At 46.7% G+C, this 22,108-nt stretch overlaps 2 protein-coding genes across 2 annotated transcripts; one reads left to right on the plus strand and one right to left on the minus strand.

Moving 5' to 3' along the window:
• Positions 1–332: 332 nt before the first annotated feature.
• arl10 (ADP-ribosylation factor-like 10) lies at positions 333–1,471 on the minus strand (the record flags this gene model as incomplete). Its single annotated transcript, XM_083889722.1, has 3 exons — positions 333–544; positions 688–883; positions 1,346–1,471. 3 exons carry the CDS (start codon positions 1,469–1,471, stop codon positions 333–335), a joined length of 534 nt encoding a protein of 177 aa, XP_083745848.1.
• A 1,504-nt stretch (positions 1,472–2,975) lies between these two features.
• wwc1 (WW and C2 domain containing 1) lies at positions 2,976–21,834 on the plus strand. Its single transcript, XM_083888995.1, has 21 exons — positions 2,976–3,749; positions 5,417–5,526; positions 5,670–5,873; positions 6,287–6,363; positions 7,196–7,275; positions 9,386–9,515; positions 9,885–10,016; positions 12,120–12,190; positions 12,265–12,510; positions 14,730–14,819; positions 14,920–15,536; positions 15,735–15,846; positions 16,436–16,606; positions 16,686–16,875; positions 16,988–17,128; positions 17,757–17,797; positions 17,875–18,028; positions 18,535–18,705; positions 18,794–19,114; positions 19,972–20,090; positions 20,206–21,834. Exons 1-21 carry the CDS (start codon positions 3,631–3,633, stop codon positions 20,270–20,272), a joined length of 3,363 nt encoding a protein of 1,120 aa, XP_083745121.1. The 5' UTR covers positions 2,976–3,630; the 3' UTR covers positions 20,273–21,834.
• The last annotated feature ends 274 nt before the right edge of the window (positions 21,835–22,108 follow it).

Genomic DNA, 22,108 nt, shown 5'->3' on the forward strand with positions numbered 1-22,108 from the left:
ATAATTGTAGGTTATTGTAGATTACTGTAGATTATTGTAGATTACTGTAGATTATTATATATTATTTTAGATTATTATGGAGATTATTATAGATTATTATAGATAACTGTAGGTTATTGTAGATTACTGTAGATTATTGTAGATTACTGTAGATTATTATATATTATTGTAGATTATTATAGATTATTATTATATATAAATGTAGATTATTGTTAAGTAGATTATATATTATTGTAGATTATTGCAGATTATTATATTTTATTATTATATATTATTGTAGATTATTTTAGATTATTGTAGATTATTTTAGATTATTGTATTATTGTATTGTATCACCACATCCATATTTCTGATCCATCCCCGTTTACCTGCTTGTTTGCGAGGACAACCACAGGCAGCTGTGGCTCCGCCCCCAGGAGGCGGTGCAGTTCAGCCTTAGCCAGTGGGAGGCGCCGTGGATCAGAGGAGTCGACCACAAACACCAGGACATGAGAGCGTTTCACGTACTCGCTCCAGTGACGTCGCAGTTCCTCGCTGCCACCGACTGAAACAAACGAAACGTCAAAGTGATTCAGACCAAACTCGTCCACAGAGGGCGCTAGAGCTCACACGGAAGATAGGAATCGTCTCAAATCAGTTTTCAAAAACAGCCCTGCCCTGATGCATTGTGGGAGGTTCAAGTCTTACTCTCCAGGAAGTCCAGCTGACAGACGCTGGTGTCCACGCTCACGAAGTTAAAGCCTCGAGTCGGACGACTTTTCTCAGCCGAGGATTCTCCGGGCGCCAAACCTCGCAGAAGGCTGCTTTTCCCGGCGCCGTCCAGACCGAGGACCAGGACCTGACGCCTCCTACGCCCCGCCTCCTGCCCCGCCTCCTCCTCCTTCTGTGGGCGGAGCACAGAGAAACCACACATCATTGAAGCGCTCACTCTCCCACACCAAAGTGACTCTCAGGAGTTTTCGATCCACTGCTCAGTGACACAAAGTTACCACACGAGGCAGCAGAGGAGAGTGAGCACTTTACAAAGGCAGAGATGGTAGATTTAATCTGACAGGTTGCAGAGCAGCAGCAGCAGGGGGTGCTCACAGCACCTTAAAGAACCCTGGACTATTCCTCTTCTTCTTCTTTATCTCTCAGACTTTGCTCCTCAGCAAACATTCATCAGTCGTCTATCTGAACTCATTGATTTCCTCTGTTCAAACTCGTGTTGAAGATAAAGATGAAGAGTGTTACCTCAGTGAAGATGAGGAGAAGATTAGAAGAGTGTTAGCTCAGTGAAGATGAGGAGAAGATTAGAAGAGTGTTAGCTCAGTGAAGATGAGGAGGAGAAGATGAAGAGTGTTACCTCAGTGAAGGAGCATGACCTCCTCCTCTTCCTCCTGTTCAACAAACTGAAGCTGATGAAGAGCGCAGAACCAAAGGCAGCCGCCGCTGCAGAGAGAGCATCTGAGATGTTCTGCAGGAGAACCATGATCTGACCACAGGAAAATATCCGACCACAGGAGGAGATCTGATCACAGGAGAGAGGAGATCTGACCACAGGAGGAGATCTGACCACAGGAGAAGATCTGACCACAGGAGGAGATCTGTTCACAGGAGAGAGGAGATCTGACCACAGGAGGAGATCTGTTCACAGGAGAGAGGAGATCTGACCACAGGAGAAGATCTGACCACAGGAGAGAGGAGATCTGACCACAGGAGAAGATCTGACCACAGGAGGAGATCTGTTCACAGGAGAGAGGAGATCTGACCACAGGAGAAGATCTGACCACAGGAGAGAGGAGATCTGACCACAGGAGGAGATCTGACCACAGGAGATCTGACCACAGGAGAGAGGAGATCTGACCACAGGAGGAGATCTGACCACAGGAGAGAGGAGATCTGACCACAGGAGGAGATCTGTCACACACTCAGGTTACTGCTTCTCCTCCTGAAGCTCCTGCTGCATCTGCTGCTGCTCCTCATGTGACTGCTCTGTGTGTGTGTGTGTGTGTGTGGGGGGGGGGGGGGGTGAGTGTGTGTGTGTGTCTGTTAGTGTGTGTGTGTGTGTTTAATGATTTATAGTGTTTAGTGTTTTATAATTTGTATCTGGAGAACACAAACAGTATATATATATTTATATATATTATTATAATATTATTATTATGATGATGATGATAATAATAATATTATATTAATAATACATATATTATCCCAATCCAATGATCCTTTTTGCTCTCATTGTCCTGCACGTTACCACATTGACCACGAGAGGGCGCTGGAGGCTTCACCGTTAAGAGACCAGTGAGCACAAACGGAGAAAAACATGACGAACTTTAACGAACTCTGACGAAAACTGACGAACACTGACAAACACTGACGAACTCTGACGAACACTGACGTACTTTAACGAACTCCGACGAACTCTGACGAACGCTGATGAACTCTGACGAACACCGACGAACTTTAACGAACACTGACGAACACTGACGAACATTGACGAACTCTGACGAACTCTGACGAACTCTCCCACAGTTGAAGAACCTAACATATTCCCAGTATAGTGCAGTGTTAGATATTTGATTTGTTTTCACTGATTTATTTATTCTCAACAAAGTCTTGTAGTTTTTATTTTATTCTGTTTTTTGTTAACAGATCGACAAGATGCAATTTTATATTCCCTTTGAGGTATTTTTGTATATATGTATTGGAATAGTTTAAATAAAGTTGTATTTAATTGAATATATAAAAAGAATAAGAAAAACACGATGATAAAATAATAATAAGAATATATACATACATATATGGATATTCATATATATTAATTCAATAATAATAATAGCAACTACTTTGACAGGAAGTCTTAGTTTGGCGGGCTGAACTTGTCATCAGGACTTTTATTGTGAAAAGATAGCGGAAGCGCTGACAGCGGATGTGAGTCGCTTGACAGCGGTTGACCGGCCGAAGTCATCGGGACTCTGGAGAAGAGTTTTACCGCCGCTGTAGCTCTACTCCGCCCGCCAACAAACGGACCGGTCAACGGGGCGAGTTTAGCGGAAACTCCACCGCGGACTTTAGCGGCTTTTGACGTCACTTTAAACGGCCCCGTGAGTGTTGCGCTGGTTCGGACCTCGCTCGTTAGCCCCCGCGGCAGAAGCCTAGCATCGGCTAACCGCTGCTAAACTCAAGTCAACATGGCGGCGGCCTGGACACAGCGCGAGACAGGAGACGCGACGAGCGCGCGCTGGGAGCAGGAGGAGGAGGAGGTGGTGACCGAGGAGGCTTTTTAAAAGACAACAACAATAACAACTACTACTACTACTGCTGTTCTCTGGCTCTGTGGACCCGGGGCACAGGCTCGTCTTTACCCGACATCCGCAGCGGCAGGTGCCGCGGCGGCGGCAGGAGGCGCGGCAGGAGGCGCTGTCCCTGCTCCCTCCGTGGATCAGTGGAATAAAGTTTGTGGAAAAGTGTTGTAAAGATGCGGAGAAACGTGGTCCGGCTGAGGCGGTGACAGAAGAGCCTGGTTCGTGTGGATCATTATCATCATCATCATTGTTGTTGTTGTGTTTGTGGGAGTGATGAATATGAAGATGAAGATGTGATGGTCAGCAGCAGCAGCAGCAGCAGGTTGATGGAGACGAGGCTGAGATGCCCAGGAAGGAGTTGCCGCTACCTGAAGGTTGGGAGGAGGCCAGAGATTTTGACGGGAAGGTTTATTACGTCGATCACGTTCATCAGTGCACGAGCTGGATCGATCCCAGAGACAGGTAGGTCCACCGTGACCTTTGACCTCTCTCTACACATGTTTCACGTCTTTATCTCACTGTGAGAGCAACACTCACTCTCCCACACCAAAGTCCATAGAGAAAACCAGTGATTTTAGCTCACAGGGACACAGGAGCTGCTGGTCCTCTGCTGCCTCGTGTGGTCACTTTGTGTCACTGAGTTAAGTCTAAATTACATATTTTAAAAGCCGAATTCACTAAAATCAGTCATTGTAAGTTAGTGATGGAGGCAGAAGTAGATCAACAACTCCTGTGAACTCCTGTGTGCTGTGATGTTAAAATCACTGGTTTTCTCTATGGACTTTGGTGTGGGAGAGTGAGTGAACGACACCACGGTCCGAACACGTTAAATACGCAGAGTTACGAAGATTCACGTGGAACTTTAACGTCCTGGTGACAGGAAAACACGCTTGCGTTTGTTTCCATGGTAACCGACGACTGCTGTGTTTTTTAATTTAATTAAGCCACATAATCCCTGATTATCCAATGACTTTACCTGGGGATTAAACCTGGGAAGATGATAGATTTATAAAGTCAAATAAAACCTGGGAAAGTGGATTTTAAACTCTATGATACTGAGGAAGTGGACCTCAGGCTAACGTAATACTGGTTCATGATTGTTTTGTCTGCGTTTCCACAAACGCTAAGAAAACAACACGCGTGATGAAGCTCAGACATTAACAGACCAACATGTGTTTGATAAAGTCAGAACTCAACGTGAACAACACTGAGATGCTTCTGCGGTTCTTCCTGATTTACTACATTCCTGTCGTCAGAAATCAGCAGGTGTCACAGTTTCTCACTGTTAGACTTCTGTAAACCACTCACTCTCCCACGCCAAAGTCACTCACTCTCCCACACCAAAGTCACTCACTCTCCAACACCATAGTCCACTCACTCTCCCACACCAAAGTCACTCACTCTCCCACACCAAAGTCACTCACTCTCCGACACCAAAGTCACTCACTCTCCTTGTATTCACAACTTGTATCCACACTGTTTCCTGTATTCACACCTTGTATGCACACCTTGTATTCACACCTTGCATTCACACCTTGTATTCACACTGTTTCCTGTATTCACACCTTGTATTCACACCTTGTAGTCACACTGTTTCCTATATTCACACCTTGTATTCACACTGTTTCCTGTATTCACACCTTGTAGTCACACTGTTTCCTATATTCACACCTTGTAATCACACTGTTTCCTGTATTCACACCTTGTATTCACACAGTTTCCTGTATTCACACCTTGGTTTCTGTGCTCACACCTTGCATTCACACCTTGTATTCACAACATGTTTCCTGTATTCACACCTTGTATTCACACTGTTTCCTGTATTCACACCTTATATTCACACCTTGTATTCACACTGTTTCCTGTATTCACACCTTGTATTCACACTGTTTTTCCTGTATTCACACCTTGTATTCACACTGTTTCCTGTATTCACACCTTGTATTCACACTGTTTCTTGTATTCACACCTTGTATTCACACTGTGTTTACTGTATTCACACTGTGTTTCCTGTATTCACACTGTGTTTCCTGTATTCACACTGAGTTTCCTGTATTCACACTGAGTTTCCTGTATTCACACTGTGTTTCCTGTATTCACACCCTGTATTCACACTGTGTTTCCTGCAGGCAGACGAAGCCTCTGACGTTTGCAGACTGTATCGGTGATGAACTGCCCGTGGGCTGGGAGGAGGCGTACGACCCTGTGGTCGGCTCCTATTATGTCGACCACAACACCAGTGAGTTCACCTCCTCTGTCTCCTGTGTGACTCCTCTGTCTCACAGAAAGACTCTGTCCTCTCTTTGTCTCTGGTTGTCTCACAGAAAGACTCTGTCCCCGTCCTCTGACCTCTGTCCCCTGTCCCCTGTGTCTGTCCCTCAGAGAGCACTCAGCTGGAGGACCCTCGTGTCCAGTGGCAGCGTGAGCAGCAGTCCATGCTCAGAGATTATCTGGCTGTGGCCAGTGATGCTCTCAGCGCTCAGAGGGAGATTTACCAGGTGAAGGAGCAGCGTCTGCAGCTGGCTCAGCAGGAATATCTGCAGCTCCACAACGCATGGAAGGACAAGTCCACGTCCCAGACCAGCTGTGAGTCTGAGACCAGGTTCACAGGGGGCCACTTCCAATTCCTATCTTAACCCTCAATCTCAATCCTCAAGCTCAACCCTTAATCTTAACTGGCCTCAAAACCAAGTGTTGAGGGTTATTTTGTTATTTTGTTTCTTAGAAATGGGACACCCCTTAAATGCAGATACGTCTTCAGACTGTGGGGGGCAGAATAACGCCAAAGCTGCGTCCTTATTGAAAAGTAAACCACACCGGCTGGCTATTGACAAAAGATCGTGAAATAAAAATAAATATTACGCAACAAGACGTCAGTAATCCAAAAATGGGCCTAAACTAAGATAATACAATGCTATGTTAAGCAAGGAATTGGAGTTCACCCAGAGTCTTCTTCTTCAGTCAAAAACCTGAAACTTCAAACCTTCTTTTTCCTTCAGTGAATTCAAGATCATCGTCCTCCAGCAAATATGACCCTGACATTCTGAAGGCTGAGATCTCTACAGCTAAGAGTCGAGTGAGACACACACACACACACTTTTATATATATATATATATGTATATATATATACACATGAGACACACACACACATATATATATATATATATACACATGAGGCACACACACACACACACACACATATATATACACGAGGCACACACACACACACACACACACACATATATATACGAGACACTTATATACATGAGACACACATGAGACACATATACACATGAGACACACACATATACACATGAGACACACACACATATACATATGAGACACACATATACACATGAGACACACACACACACGAGACACACACATTACACATGAGACACACACACACATACATGAGACACACACATACATGAGACACACACACACGAGACACGCACACATACATACACATGAGGCACACACACACATACATACACACACGACACACACACACATATATGATACACACACACATGCATATACATTTATATGAGCCACACACATACATGAGACACACACACACATACATTTATATGAGACACACACGCATACATGAGACACACACACGAGACACACACACATGAGACACACACACACTAGACAAACGCACACATGAAACGCACACGAGACACACACATGAGAGACACACGACACACACACACAAGACACACATGAAACGTGTGTGTTTAAAGTGTCCTCTGTGTCTTTAAAGTGTCCTCTGTGTTCTGTGTCTTTAAAGTGTGTTCTGTGTCTTTAAAGTGTCCTCTGTGTCTTTAAAGTGTCCTCTGTGTCTTTAAAGTGTCCTCTGTGTGTCTTTAAAGTGTCATATGTGTCCTCTGTGTCTCAGGTGAATAAGCTGAAGAGAGACTTGTCCTCTATGAAGCAGGAGCTGCACTTTAAAGAACAAGGCTTTGAGACGCTCAGAGAGTAAGTCCTCCATCTGTGTCCACATTTATGTCCACTGTCCTGTCCACATCTGTGTCCACTGTCCACATCTGTGTCTGCTGCACTGTCCACATCTTTGTCCACATCTGTGTCCACTGTCCATATTGAAGGTCATGTGATATTCAGTGACAGTAGCAGTAGCAGTTGAGCTTATTAAAGATGACTCATGTGGTCCTGACCCCTGTGACCCTTGAACCCTGTGACCTCTGACCCCTGTGACCTCTGTGACATCATGATGAGAAGCATCAGACGATGACAGTGAGCCTTAAACGTCTTATCTGCTCGTTATTGACTCAACATTCCACTGAGTCATCAAACCCAAACACGTCCATAAACACCATGACAGTAGCTCAGGAACACCTGAACCTGAACCTGAGCCTGAGCCTGGACCTGTGCAGTGTCCACACCTCAACAGAACTTGAACAGAACTTGAACAGAACAGAACAGAAAACAGATCTTGAACAGATCTTGAACAGAACTTGAACAGAACGTGAACAGAACGTGAACAGAGGATGAACATAACTTGAACAGAGAACAGAACATGTACAGAGAACAGAGCAGGAATGTTTTCCCTGAGCTCAAAGAGAGTTTTCAGGAGGATTAAAGCTCTAGGTGAGGCGGTCTGCGCGGTCCGACCACATTCCTCTGCTGTTACAGTCACATGACCACGGCTCACAGCCAATCACTGTTTGTATAAACACTCATCAGCTGAGGCTGGAATGCAGCGATAAGAGATTGTGATGATGAAGAAGTGTTGACACACTCACAGTCTGATAAAACACCACTGTGATTCATGTTCGTCATAAAAGAACACAGTAATTCTCATGATATAAGAAGATCAATAACCATTCAGGTCACTTTTATTAGAGCTAAATCAGAAGATCAATAATCATTCAGGTCACTTTTATTAGAGCTAAATCAGAAGATCAATAATTATTCAGGTCACTTTTATTAGAGCTAAATCAGATCAATAATCATTCAGGTCACTTTTATTAGAGCTAATTCAGAAGATCTATAATCATCCAGGTCATTTTTATTAGAGCTAAATCAGATCAATAATCATTCAGGTCACTTTTATTAGAGCTAAATCAGATCAATAATCATTCAGGTCACTTTTATTAAAGCTAAATCAGAAGATCAATAATCATTCAGGTCACTTTTATTAGAGCTAAATCAGATCAATTATCATTCAGGTCACTTCTATTAGAGCTAAATCAGAAGATCAATAATCATTCAGGTCACTTTTATTAGAGCTAAATCAGATCAATAATCATTCAGGTCACTTTTATTAGAGCTAAATCAGAAGATCAATAATCACCTGATTTACACCAGATGTACACCACCTAGTTTACACCTGGTTTACATCTGATTTACACCTGGTTTACACCTGGTTTACACCTGGTTTTTACCTGATTTACACCAGATTTACATCTGGTTTACACCTGCTTTACACCTGGTTTTTACCTAGTTTACACCTGCTTTACACCTGGTTTTTACCTGATTTACACCACCTGGTTTACACCAGATTTACACCACCTGGTTTACACCACCTGGTTTACACCACCTGTTTTACACCTAGTTTATACCACATGCTTTACACCTGCTTTACACCACCTGGTTTACACCACCTGGTTTATACCACCTGGTTTGTACCACCTGGTTTTTACCTGGTTTACACCACCTGGTTTGTACCTGGTTTACATCTGATTTACACCTGGTTTATGCCACCTGATTTACACCTGGTTTATACCACCTGATTTACACCTGGTTTGTACCTGGTTTACACCACCTGGTTTATACCTGATTTACACCACCTGGTTTACACTTGGTTTGTACCTTGTTTGTACATGGTTTACACCTGGTTTACACATGAACACACTCATTTCCACTGTGCTCTCTGTGACTCTCTAAAGAATGTTGATGAACCTGTTGGTCACATGACTCGTCGTGTACACAGTTGAATTGTGAATCACTTTGTAACATTGTAACATTTGTTCAGGTAATTACTTTATTAATAACGTTTATTAACGTTATTAATAAAGGACGTTACTCACGTCTCTTTGTCCATCCGTGTCTCCTCCTGCACTTCCAGGATCGACCAGAAGGTGTCGAGCAGATCGTACGGCTACAAGCTGCAGGAGGCGCAGGCCATTCTGAGCGAGGTCCACTCCATCAGGGAGGCCATCAGCTCTGGGGAGAAGGAGAAGCAGGAGCTCATGCAGGTGAGAAGGAGGAGGAGGAGGAGCTGTCTCTGACCTCTTTGTCCACACGTCTGTGTCCACACGTCTGGGTCTGTGTCCACACGTCTGTCTGTGTCCACACGTCTGTCTGTGTCCACACGTCTGTCTGTGTCCACAAGTCTGTGTCTGTGTCCACACGTCAGTCTGTGTCCACACGTCAGTCTGTGTCTGTGTCCACACGTCTGTGTCCACACGTCAGTCTGTGTCCACACGTCTGTGTCTGTGTCCACACGTCTGTGTCTGTGTCCACACGTCTGTGTCCACACGTCTGTGTCTGTTTCCTCAGAGACTGGCCGTGTTAAAGTGAACCATGACTCAGCAGTTAATCTTCCCTGACTCGTGTTTCCTCAGAGACTGGCCGTGTTGAAGGACAGTTTCCAGCTGGACTCGAACTCACAGCAGGATTTGTGGAGCAGCAGTCAGTCGCTGTCCGTCCCTCCACTTTACTCTGACGCCGGCTCTCAGACGGACATACCTGCTGAGGTGAGTCCCAGAAAGGAAGTGATGTCATCAACCAGGAAGTCCTCATTGATCATACGTGTCTTTGATTTGATTGTTGAGGTGTTTGTTTGTCACATGTTCAATGATTAAGAAATACACAACCAGAGGGACAAAGTAGACCACAAAGCGGACAAAGTAGACCACAGAGGGACACAGTAGACCACAGTATGGACAACATAGACCATACAGGGACAAAGTGGACCACAGAGGGACACAGTAGACCACACAGGGACAAAGTGGACCACAGAAGGACAAAGTGGACAACAGAGGGACAAAGTGGACAACAGAGGGACAAAGTAGACCACAGAGGGACACAGTAGACCACAGAGGGAACAAAGTAGACCACAGTATGGACAAAGTAGACCACAGAGGGGACAAAGTAGACCATAAAGGGTCAACATAGACCACAGAGGGGACATAGTAGACCACAGAGGGACAAAGTAGACCACAGAGGGGATAGAGTAGACCATATAGGGGACAACGTAGACCATAAAGGGTCAACATAGACCACAGTGGGGACATAGTAGACCACAGAGGGACAAAGAAGACCACAGAGGGAACATAGTAGACCCCAGTATGGACAAGGTAGACTACAGAGGGGATAAAGTAGACCACAGTATGGACGAATTAGACCACAGAGGGGACAAAGTAGACCATAAAGGGTCAACATAGACCACAGGGGGGACATAGTAGACCACAGTGGGGACAAAGCAGACCACAGAGGGACAAAGCAGACCACAGAGGGACAAAGTAGACCACAGAGGGACACAGTAGACCACAGAGGGACACAGTAGACCACAGAGGGGACAAAATAGACCACAGAGGGACAAAGTAGACCACATAGGGACACAGTAGACCACATAGGGACACAGTAAACCACAGAGGGGCACAGAATAGAGAGGGCACATAGTAGACCACAGAGGGACACAGAATAGAGAGGGCACATAGTAGACCACAGAGGGACACAGTGGACCACACGGGGACAAAGTGGACCACACGGGGACAAAGTAGACCACAGAGGGGACACAGTAGACCCCAGAGGGACAAAGTAGACCAATGAGTGAACACAGTAGACCACAGACGGACAGAGTAGACCACAGAGGGGACACAGTAGACCACAGAGGGGACAGGACATAGTAGACCACAGAGGGACAGAGTAGACCACAGAATGGACACATTAGATTACAGATGGGATAAAGTAGACCACAGTACGGACAAAGTAGACCACAGTACGGACAAAGTAGACCACAGTACGGACAAAGTAGACCACCGAGGGGACAAAGTAGACCACAGTGGGGACATAGTAGACCACAGAGGGACACAGTAGACCACAGAGGGGACAAAATAGACAACAGAGGGACAAAGTAGACCACAAAGGGACACAGAGGAACACAGTAAACCACAGAGGGGACATAGGAGACCACAGAGGGACAACGTAGACTACAGAGGGACACAGTAGACTACAAAGGGGACATAGTAGACCACAGAGGGGACAAAATAGACAACAGGGGGGACAAAGTAGACCACAGAGGGGACAAAGTAGACCATAAAGGGTCAACATAGACCACAGAGGGGACATAGTAGACCACAGTGGGGACACAGTAGACCACAGAGGGACACAGTAGACCACAGAGGGGACAAAATAGACAACAGAGGGACAAAGTAGACCACAGAGGAACACAGTAAACCACAGAGGGGACATAGTAGACCACAGAGGGACAACGTAGACTACAGAGGGACACAGTAGACTACAAAGGGGACATAGTAGACCACAGAGGGGACAAAATAGACAACAGGGGGACAAAGTAGACCACATGGTGACAAAGTAGACCACATAGGGACACAGTAAACCACAGAGGGGACATTGTAGACCACAGAGGGACAACGTAGACTACAGAGGGACACAGTAGACTACAAAGGGGACATAGTAGATCACAGAGGGGATACAGTGGACTACAAAGGGGACATAGTAGACCACAGAGGGGACAGGACACAGTAGACCACAGAGGGACATAGAAGACTACAGAATGGACACAGTAGACCACAATTTGAGTTTTGTATGAATGTGGTTTTGTTTGTTGTCAGTTTGGAAGCAGCAGCAACAAACTGGCAGAGAAAGTTCGTCTGAGTCTGAAATACGAGGAGGTGAAGAGAAGGTGAGCTTTGATCAATAAATCAATATTGATCCACTGATCCATCACTAACTCTAACACTCTCTTTCTCCTTGTAGAATCGCTACCATCGAGGTGCAGATCGCCAAACTGGACAGCGAGGCGTGGCCGGGGCTGCTGGACCCTGAGCGTGACCGCCTCATCCTCATCAACGAGAAGGAGGAGCTTCTGAAGGAGCTGCAGTACGTCAGCCCACGCCAACGTCTGCAGCCCAACGACGTCGAGAAGATCGAGTCTGAGAAGAAACGTCTGGAGAGAGATCTGCAGGCTGCTCGAGAGAACCAGAGCAAAGCTCTGACCGAGAGGTGAGGGGCGGGGCTTAAACCATCCAACCAGAGCAAAGCTCTGACTGAGAGGTGAGGGGCGGGGCTTAAACCATCCAACCAGAGCAAAGCTCTGACCGAGAGGTGAGGGGCGGGGCTTAAACCATCCAACCAGAGCAAAGCTCTGACCGAGAGGTGAGGGGCAGGGCTTAACGCTCTGACCGATAGGTGAGGGGCGGAGCTTAAACCATCCAACCAGAGCTTTGCTCTGACTGAGAGGTGAGGGGGGGGCTTAAACCATCCAACCAGAGCAAAGCTCTGACTGAGAGGTGAGGGGCGGGGCTTAAAGCGCTGATCGAGAGGTGAGGGGCGGGGCTTAAACCATCCAACCAGAGTGAAGCTCTGACTGAGAGGTGAGGGGCGGGGCTTAAACCATCCAACCAGAGCAAAGCTCTGACTGAGAGATGAGGGGCGGGGCTTAGAGCTCTGATCGAGATGTGAGGGGCGGGGCTTAAATAATCCAACCAGAGCAAAGCTCTGACTGAGATTTAAGAGGCGGGGCTTTAACCATCCAACCAGAGCAAAGTTCTGACTGAGAGGTGAGGGGCGGGGCTTAAAGCTCTGATCGAGAGGTGAGGGGCGGGGCTTGAACCATCCAACTAGAGCAAAGCTCTGACCGAGAGGTGAGGGGAGGGGCTTAAAGCCCTGACCGAGAGGTGAGGGGCGGGGCTTAAACCATCCAACCAAAGCAAAGCTCTGCCTGAGAGGGGCGGGGCTTAAAGCTCTGACCTAGAGAAGAGGAGCGGGGCTTAAAGCTCTGACCGAGAGGCAACGTAGACTACAGAGGGGCAACGTAGACTACAGAGGGGACAATGTAGACCACAGAGGGGACAATGTAGACCACAGAGGGGACAATGTAGACCACAGAGGTGAGGGGCAGGGCTTAACGCTCTGACCGATAGGTGAGGGGCGGAGCTTAAACCATCCAACCAGAGCTTTGCTCTGACTGAGAGGTGAGGGGCGGGGCTTGAACCATCCAACTAGAGCAAAGCTCTGACCGAGAGGTGAGGGGAGGGGCTTAAAGCCCTGACCGAGAGGTGAGGGGCGGGGCTTAAACCATCCAACCAAAGCAAAGCTCTGCCTGAGAGGGGCGGGGCTTAAAGCTCTGACCTAGAGAAGAGGAGCGGGGCTTAAAGCTCTGACCGAGAGGCAACGTAGACTACAGAGGGGCAACGTAGACTACAGAGGGGACAATGTAGACCACAGAGGGGACAATGTAGACCACAGAGGGGACAATGTAGACCACAGAGGTGAGGGGCAGGGCTTAACGCTCTGACCGATAGGTGAGGGGCGGAGCTTAAACCATCCAACCAGAGCTTTGCTCTGACTGAGAGGTGAGGGGGGGGCTTAAACCATCCAACCAGAGCAAAGCTCTGACTGAGAGGTGAGGGGCGGGGCTTAAAGCGCTGATCGAGAGGTGAGGGGCGGGGCTTAAACCATCCAACCAGAGCAAAGCTCTGACTGAGAGATGAGGGGCGGGGCTTAGAGCTCTGATCGAGATGTGAGGGGCGGGGCTTAAATAATCCAACCAGAGCAAAGCTCTGACTGAGATTTAAGAGGCGGGGCTTTAACCATCCAACCAGAGCAAAGTTCTGACTGAGAGGTGAGGGGCGGGGCTTAAAGCTCTGATCGAGAGGTGAGGGGCGGGGCTTGAACCATCCAACTAGAGCAAAGCTCTGACCGAGAGGTGAGGGGAGGGGCTTAAAGCCCTGACCGAGAGGTGAGGGGCGGGGCTTAAACCATCCAACCAAAGCAAAGCTCTGCCTGAGAGGGGCGGGGCTTAAAGCTCTGACCTAGAGAAGAGGAGCGGGGCTTAAAGCTCTGACCGAGAGGCAACGTAGACTACAGAGGGGCAACGTAGACTACAGAGGGGACAATGTAGACCACAGAGGGGACAATGTAGACCACAGAGGGGACAATGTAGACCACAGAGGGGACAATGTAGACCACAGATGGGACAACGTAGACCACAGAGGGGACAATGTAGACCACAGAGGGGCAACGTAGACTACAGAGGGGGCAACGTAGACTACAGAGGGGGCAACGTAGACTACAGAGGGGGCAACGTAGACTACAGAGGGGGCAACGTAGACTACAGAGGGGGCAACGTAGACCACAGAGGGGCAATGTAGACCACAGAGGGGACAATGTAGACCACATAGGTGAAAGTGAATAAAGTTTTTGTTTTTGAATGATTTCAGGCTGCGTCTCCACTGCAGACGTAACAAACTGGTGAGAGAACTGGAGGAGATGGTTCGACTGGCAACAACACTACACACACAACTGAAGAGGTGTGTACAACTACACAACACTACACAACACCCACAGCTCCTTTATGACATCATGACTCAGCGTTTCTGTGCGTTGACCTTTGAGCTCTCTCTCTCACAGTCTCTCGACCAGTACTCTGTCTTGTTCGTCGGGCAGCAGTCGTGGTTCCCTGACGTCCAGTCGTGGTTCTCTGGCCACCACGTCCAGTCTTGGCTCCGCCTCCTCGCTCAGCTTCACTGACATCTACCTGGAGCAGCCCGAGCTCTCTGACCCGGACTTCCAGAACAAACTGGACCTTCTCCTGCAGGAGGGCGGGTCCGCAGGGTTCCGTCCATCCAGCTCCATCACCACCATCCATGAACACGAGGTGGTGACGGGCGTCGGCGGGAGAGACGCAGAGCGACCCGTGAATACAATGGGAGGAGACTCGGCGGGTTCTGTAGTTGAGAGCGCTGGAGGAGCAGCAGAACTGGGCCCGTCCAGGATCCAGAACCTCAGACTCTCAGAAACTCCTCGCTCCATGAGCTCCTTATCGCCGCGCTCCTCGCTCTCCTCCCTGTCTCCGCCCTGCTCGCCGCTTGTCACGGACGCTAACTTCCTATCTAGCGAGACGGGGTCTGGTGGATTAGGTCTGGACCTGGACCTGGAGCTGGGCCTGGACTCTGAGGAGCATCAGGCTGAAGATCATGAAGGTCCAGTAGAGGACGTCAGCGTCACACTGGGCTGTGAGTTCAAAGGTAAACAGGAAGCTGTCATTTCAAAATAAAATGTTCTGATGTCATACAAGACGTGGACGAGGTGTTTGGTTTCATCATGTGACTCAACATGACATGAATAATTCAGCTCCTCCCACTTTGATGTCATCACTCTCTTCTCCACTCCAGTAGAAAAAGATTTATAATCCCTGACTTTTTCCATTTTTCTTCTCTTCTCAGACTCCGCCCCACAGCTGCGAGGGGCGGGGACAAAGAAGATGGGCGTGTCTTCTGCGGTTTCTGACGAGTCTGTGGCAGGTGACAGTGGCGTGTACGAGCCTTCAGAGAGCAGGTATGGTGATGTTGATGAAGATGTTGAAGATGGTGATGATGATGTTGAAGATGGTGATGATGATGATGAAAATGGTGATGGTGACGATGTTGTTGAAGATGATGATGATGATGTTGTTGAAGATTGTGATGATGATGTTGATGAAGATGGTGATGATGGTGATGAAGATGTCGATGATGATTATGTTGATGAAGATGGTCATGATGTTGATGAAGATGATGATGATGTTGAAGATGGTGATGATGATGATGTTGATGAAGATGATGGAGATGATTATGATGATGATGTTGATGAAGATGGTGAAGATGATGGAGATGATTATGATGTTGATGGTGATGATGATGATGGAGATGATGAAGATGGCAATGATGTTAATTTTAAGGTGATGTTGGAGATGAAGATGTTGATGATGGAGATGATGGTGATGATGATGATGAAGATGGTGATGATTAAGATGATGATGTTGATGTTGATGAAGATGATGATGATGATGGAGATGTTCATGATGATGGTGATGTTGATGATGATGGTTATGTTGATGAAGATGGTTATGTTGATGAAGATGACGATGTTGATGTGTCTCCTCCAGGCCCCTCCTCCCCGCCGACCTCCTCCTGAGCTCGTATGACGTCAGGTTAGCGCCCGTTTGCTCGCAGGTTCAGCTCGGATTCCGTTACGAGTCGAGAGACCAACGCTTCACCGTCTACGTCATGCAGCTTTTGAACTGCAGCGCCCTCTGTCTGCAGGATGAGCAGCTCATGTACGACCTCTCACTGACCTCTGACCTCTCACTGACCTCTGACCTGCAGATTTAACTGTCTGATGTGTGTCCTCCACAGATATGTGCGCGTCGCCGTGCTGCCGTGTGTAGAAACCACTCACTGCCTCTTCAGAACGCGAGGCTCCGCCCCTCAGGACGCCGTGCAGGTGAACGAGGTGTTTGGCGTGCAGATTTCCCAGGGTGCACTGCGACAGAAGACGCTGAGGGTGGACGTGTGTCACAACACGTCGTGTCACGAGCAGTGTTTGGTGGGTGGAGCAACAACACGACATCAACACAACACACACACACTGAGTTGGTGTTGTTGTTGTGTGACAGACTAACAGCAGGGGGCAGCACTGATGACAATCTCTGTTTCAGGCTGGGGCTCAAGTCAGTCTGGCTGACGTCAGCTGTTCAGAGGACACACACACACAGTTGTACAATCTGCTGAGTCGTGTTTACATGAGTGACATCAGCAACAAAGACAAAGAGCCACGAGACGACAAGAACGACAACACGGTACTGAAGCCTTTAAATGTTATTTACACATTCACACATGTCAATAAATAAATGACAAGGAAAGAAAACACCTTTATTTTTATTTATTTATTATTATAACCCATCATGTTGTTGTCTTAGTTTGTTTGTTGTTGTTGTTTGTTGATGCTGTTTGTTTGTTGATGATTCTGGTGTTTGTTGTTGTTGATGATGCTGGTGTTTATTTGTTGTTGATGATTCTGGTGTTTGTTGTTGATGTTTGTTTGTGGTTGACGCTGTTGTTTGTTTGTTGTTGATGATTCTGGTGTTTGTTGTTGATAATGTTGTTGTTTACAGACTGCTGGTACAGTGGGAGATGCTGATGTTTGTTGTTGTTGTTGATAACGTTTTTGTTGTTTACAGACTGCTGACACAGTGGGAGCTGCTGATGTTGTTTGTTGTTGTTGATAATGTTGTTGTTGTTTGTTCATTATGTAGTTGTTGTTGATAATGTTGTTGTTTACAGACTGCTGACACAGTGGGAGCTGCTGATGTTGTTTGTTGTTGTTGTTTGTTCATTATGTAGTTGTTGAAAATGTTGTTTACAGACTGCTGACACAGTGGGAGCTGCTGATGTTGTTGATAATGTCTTTGTTGTTGTTGTTTACAGACTGCTGACACAGTGGGAGCTGCTGCTGACCCTGATGAGTGGTGAGTTGTTGTTTATTTGTTGTTGTTTGTTTATTTCCATGCGTTCCTTTGTTGAAACAAATGTAAACATTTCTCAGGTCAGCTGACCTGTTTGATGATGAAGGAGGAAACAGTGTGGAGGCAGGGGGCGCTCTCGAGGGAGGGTTCTATCCTGACAGCAGCCAATGGGAAGCTGAAGAAGAGGAGGAGCCTAAACCTATGACGACAGTGACATCATCAGTCACAGAGAAGGTGTTTGTTTTATTATTATTACATTTTCATATTCATTTATGAACCCCTCCGATCTGGTCCTTCTTCTTTGGTTAAGCCCCTCCCCTGTGGTCCTCCTCCTCACGTTAAGCCCCTCCCCTGTGGTCCTCCTCACGTTAAGCCCCTCCCCTCTGGTCCTCCTCACGTTAAGGCCCTCCCCTCTGGTCCTCCTCCTCACGTTAAGCCCCTCCCCTCTGGTCCTTCTCACGTCAAGCCCCTCCCCTGTGGTCCTCCTCTTCACGTTAAGCCCCTCCCCGGTCCTTCTCACGTTAAGCCCCTCCCCTCTGGTCCTCCTCCTCATGTTAAGCCCCTCCCCTCTGTTCCCCCTACTCACATTAAGCCCCTCCCCTCTGGCTCTCCTCCTCGTGTTAAGTCCCTCCCCTCTGGTCTTCCTCCTCACGTTAAGCCCCTCTGGTCCTCCTCCTCATGTTAAGCCCCTCCCCTCTGGTCCTCCTCCTCACGTTAAGCCCTTCCCCTCTGGTCCTCAGGTCAACAAGCAGACCAGTGTGGTGGGTCTGTCGTGGTCACGCCGTGGTTCTGTGGTTCGACCCAAAGATGGCCGTCCTGACGTCCAGCAGCAGAACCCGTTGATGAGAGGAAACACTATCATCCGCTCCAAGACCTTCTCTCCTGGACCTCAGAGCCAGTACATCTGCAGGGTAACCATGGCGACCGGGACACGTGGACAGGGCAGCATCCACAGACCAGCGTGACCATGACACCTTCTTCTTCTACTTCTGTTTTCAGATCAACCGCAGCGACAGCGACAGCTCTACGCTCTCCAAGAAGTCTCCATTTGTCAGGAACGCTTCAGAGCGACGCAGCGTTCGCGTCAAGAAGGTGAGTCAGCAGAAAGGTCTGGATGGCCTGCTGAGGACCTCTCTGGACCTGGAGATGGACCTGCAGGTGTCCAGGACCAGGCAGACCAGGCTCACACAGGAGCTGAGGGTTCTGAGGGAGCTGAAGGTCCAGCTGGAGGAGGCGCAGCAGCAGGGACGACGACAACTGCCCTCCTGGGTCCAAGAGGACGAACGCTTCCGTCTGCTCCTCAAACAGGCGGAGATACAGGTGAGGCAGGGGGCGTCCCTCAGAGGGCATGTCTTGGAGGCCATGTCAGACACGGAACAGACAGACATGTAAACAAACACGCAACACGTAAACCAACATGCAACACGTACACAAACACACAACACGTAAACAGACACGCAACACGTAAACCAACACGCAACACGTTAACAACACAAACACGTAAACACACACGCAACACGTAAACCAACACGCAACACGTTAACAACACAAACAAACGCGTAAACAAACACGTAAAGTCACGCAACACATAAACAAACACGCAACACGTAAACAAACACAAAACACGTAAACAGGCACGCAACATGTAAACCAACACATAAACAAACATGCAACACGTTAACAACACGTAAACAAACACAAAAACATGCAACACGTAAACAAATGCACAACACGTAAACAAACGTGTAAACAGACACGTAAACAAACACAACACGTAAACAAACACACAACATGTAAACAAACACAACACGTAAACAAACACGCAACACGTAAACAAACGCGCAACACGTAAACAAACACGCAACACGTAAACAAACATACAACACGTAAACAGACACGCAACACGTAAACAAACATGCAACACGTAAACAAACACGCAACACTTAAACAAACACGCAACACGTAAACAAACACGCAACACGTAAACAAACACGCAACACGTAAACAAACACGCAACACGTAAACAAACACGCAACACGTAAACAAACACACAACAGGTAAACAAACACATAGGACATGAACTTTTTAAATTTTTCGTCAAATTGGCTTTGTCTCAGAGGTCGTGTCTTAAAGTGTGTGTCTCAGAGGGCGTGTCTCACCCTTGTCTCCGCCCTCAGACTAGTGAAGAGCAGCTTCAGGAGAAACGTGTTGAGAAGATGATGAGGGCGGCGGCCAAGGGCGTCCACAAGATCAGAGGACAGAGCTGTAAAGACGTCCCTGAGGTCCAGACATTCAGGTGGGCGGAGCTACACCTTCATTCATTCATTCATTCATTCATTCATGTGTCACAGCAGGAAGTAGCTGGAAGCTTTAGTGATGTAAACATGTGATGCTGTGCTGTGGTTTGACAGAGAGAAGATGGCGTTTTTCACACGAGGAAAGAGCAGCATCCCTGATCTGCCGCCTGACAACGTGTAGAGAAGCATTTCAAAGCACCTCCTTCACCGCCCTCTGGCTCCGCCCACACCGCTCCGACCACGCCCACCTCAGCCAATCAGAACCTGCTGTTGTCGCACGGATGAAGGTTTTTTTTATTTTGTAAACGAGCGACATCACACTTCCAAGCTTCTGTTACTAACTTTAGATATTTATAAACATTTACAACGTACACGTAAACAAGCACATAAACAAAAACACGTGAACTAGCACGTAACACATGAACAGACACAAATACGTGGACAGACAGTAAACAGATGTAAACAAACACGCAACACACGTAGCATGTAAACAAACACTCGCGTAGGAAGTGAACTTTTTTAATCGTACAATTTTTCGTAAAATTAGCGTCGATTTAAGAGTTAAATTCCTAGTGGCGAAGTTTAGGCAAAAAACAAAACCATGAAGTTGAAACAAGATGAGGGGGCAGAGCCAGGGGTTGTCTTAATGTCCACAGAGTTTGTACGCTTTCCATTTATATCGCGTTTGACAGTTACGATCTTTTTTGAGCTGCACAAACATCGGAGGATGCCGATGTTTACCTCACACAAACAACAATCGCCAACCAAGCAAGTCGCATTTCTGGAAACGTACGCAAAAAAGAGTGAATTTATATTTTTAGGTGTTAGCAAAGGTACGAATTCTACCAAGCGACATTTTAGTTTTAGCGCTTTTTTTTTTTTAAGCTAAACTTCGTGATCACTTTTCTTTCATTGTGTTCGTAGTTTCACGAATCCACGTCAAATTAAGAGGAAAAGAAACAGGTCAGAGTCAGAGCACCCCCTGCAGGCGTTTCTTTGACACTTTAGAGCCACAGAAAATACGTTCTATTTTTTAAAAGTCGGAAATGAAATATTTTTATATTTTTCGTGGCTCTTATCGTCTTCTGTCTTGGAGTCTTTATTTGGAAACGTTGTGGTTTTAATACATTGAACGTTTGTTGCGATGGAACTAGCACGGTGGTTGAACTAGCGTCATAGCTGAACTAGCGTCGTTGTTGAGCTAGCGTCATAGCTGAACTAGCGTCGTTGTTGAACTAGCGTCGTCGTTGAACTAGCGTCGTCGTTGAACTAGCGTCATGGTTGAACTAGCTTCGTTGTTGGACTAGCGTCGTCGTTGAACTAGCGTCGTCGTTGAACTAGCGTCGTTGTTGGACTAGCGTCGTGGTTGAACTAGTGTCGTCTCTGAACTATTGTCGCGGTTGAACTAGCGTTGTGGCTGAACTAGCGTCGCGGTTGAATCATTGATAAAAAGGTGGATGAAGGAGTCGTTGAGAGAAAAATAATCTGCTGTCGTTAATGATTTAGTTTTCTTTGTTTGTTTTGATGATTTTTTATTGTGATGAATGTGTTTGTGTGTGTTTGTTTGTGTGCAGACAAACGAACACACACACAAACAAACAAACAAAAGCTTGTATTTATTGCACTTGTGTGATTTGGGTTGTGCTTTTCTTCTGTTTTTTCTTTTCAATCCCGAGAAGCTGTGAATTTTATTCTTGTAAATATTTCACCAGCAAAAAAGAATGAAATAAATGTTTTTGTAGTTTTCACCACAAATAAAAAACAAATTTCTTCTCTTCTATTTTCTCTTGGTTTTTTTTCAGTGATAAAACCTGAAATTCACCCTCAAGATAAATAAATGTACATATACATATAATGTACATGTGTGTATATTATGTATGTATACATATCTATATGTATACAATATATATACACATAAGTATGTATATATATACATGTACATGAATATATGTGTGTATATATATATTATACTATATATTATACAGTGGACAGACAGCTTATTTGTGCTCTACCCTCC

The sequence above is a fragment of the Microchirus variegatus genome (genome assembly GCF_963457635.1).
Source record: "Microchirus variegatus genome assembly, chromosome: 5".
Lineage (NCBI taxonomy): Eukaryota > Metazoa > Chordata > Actinopteri > Pleuronectiformes > Soleidae > Microchirus > Microchirus variegatus.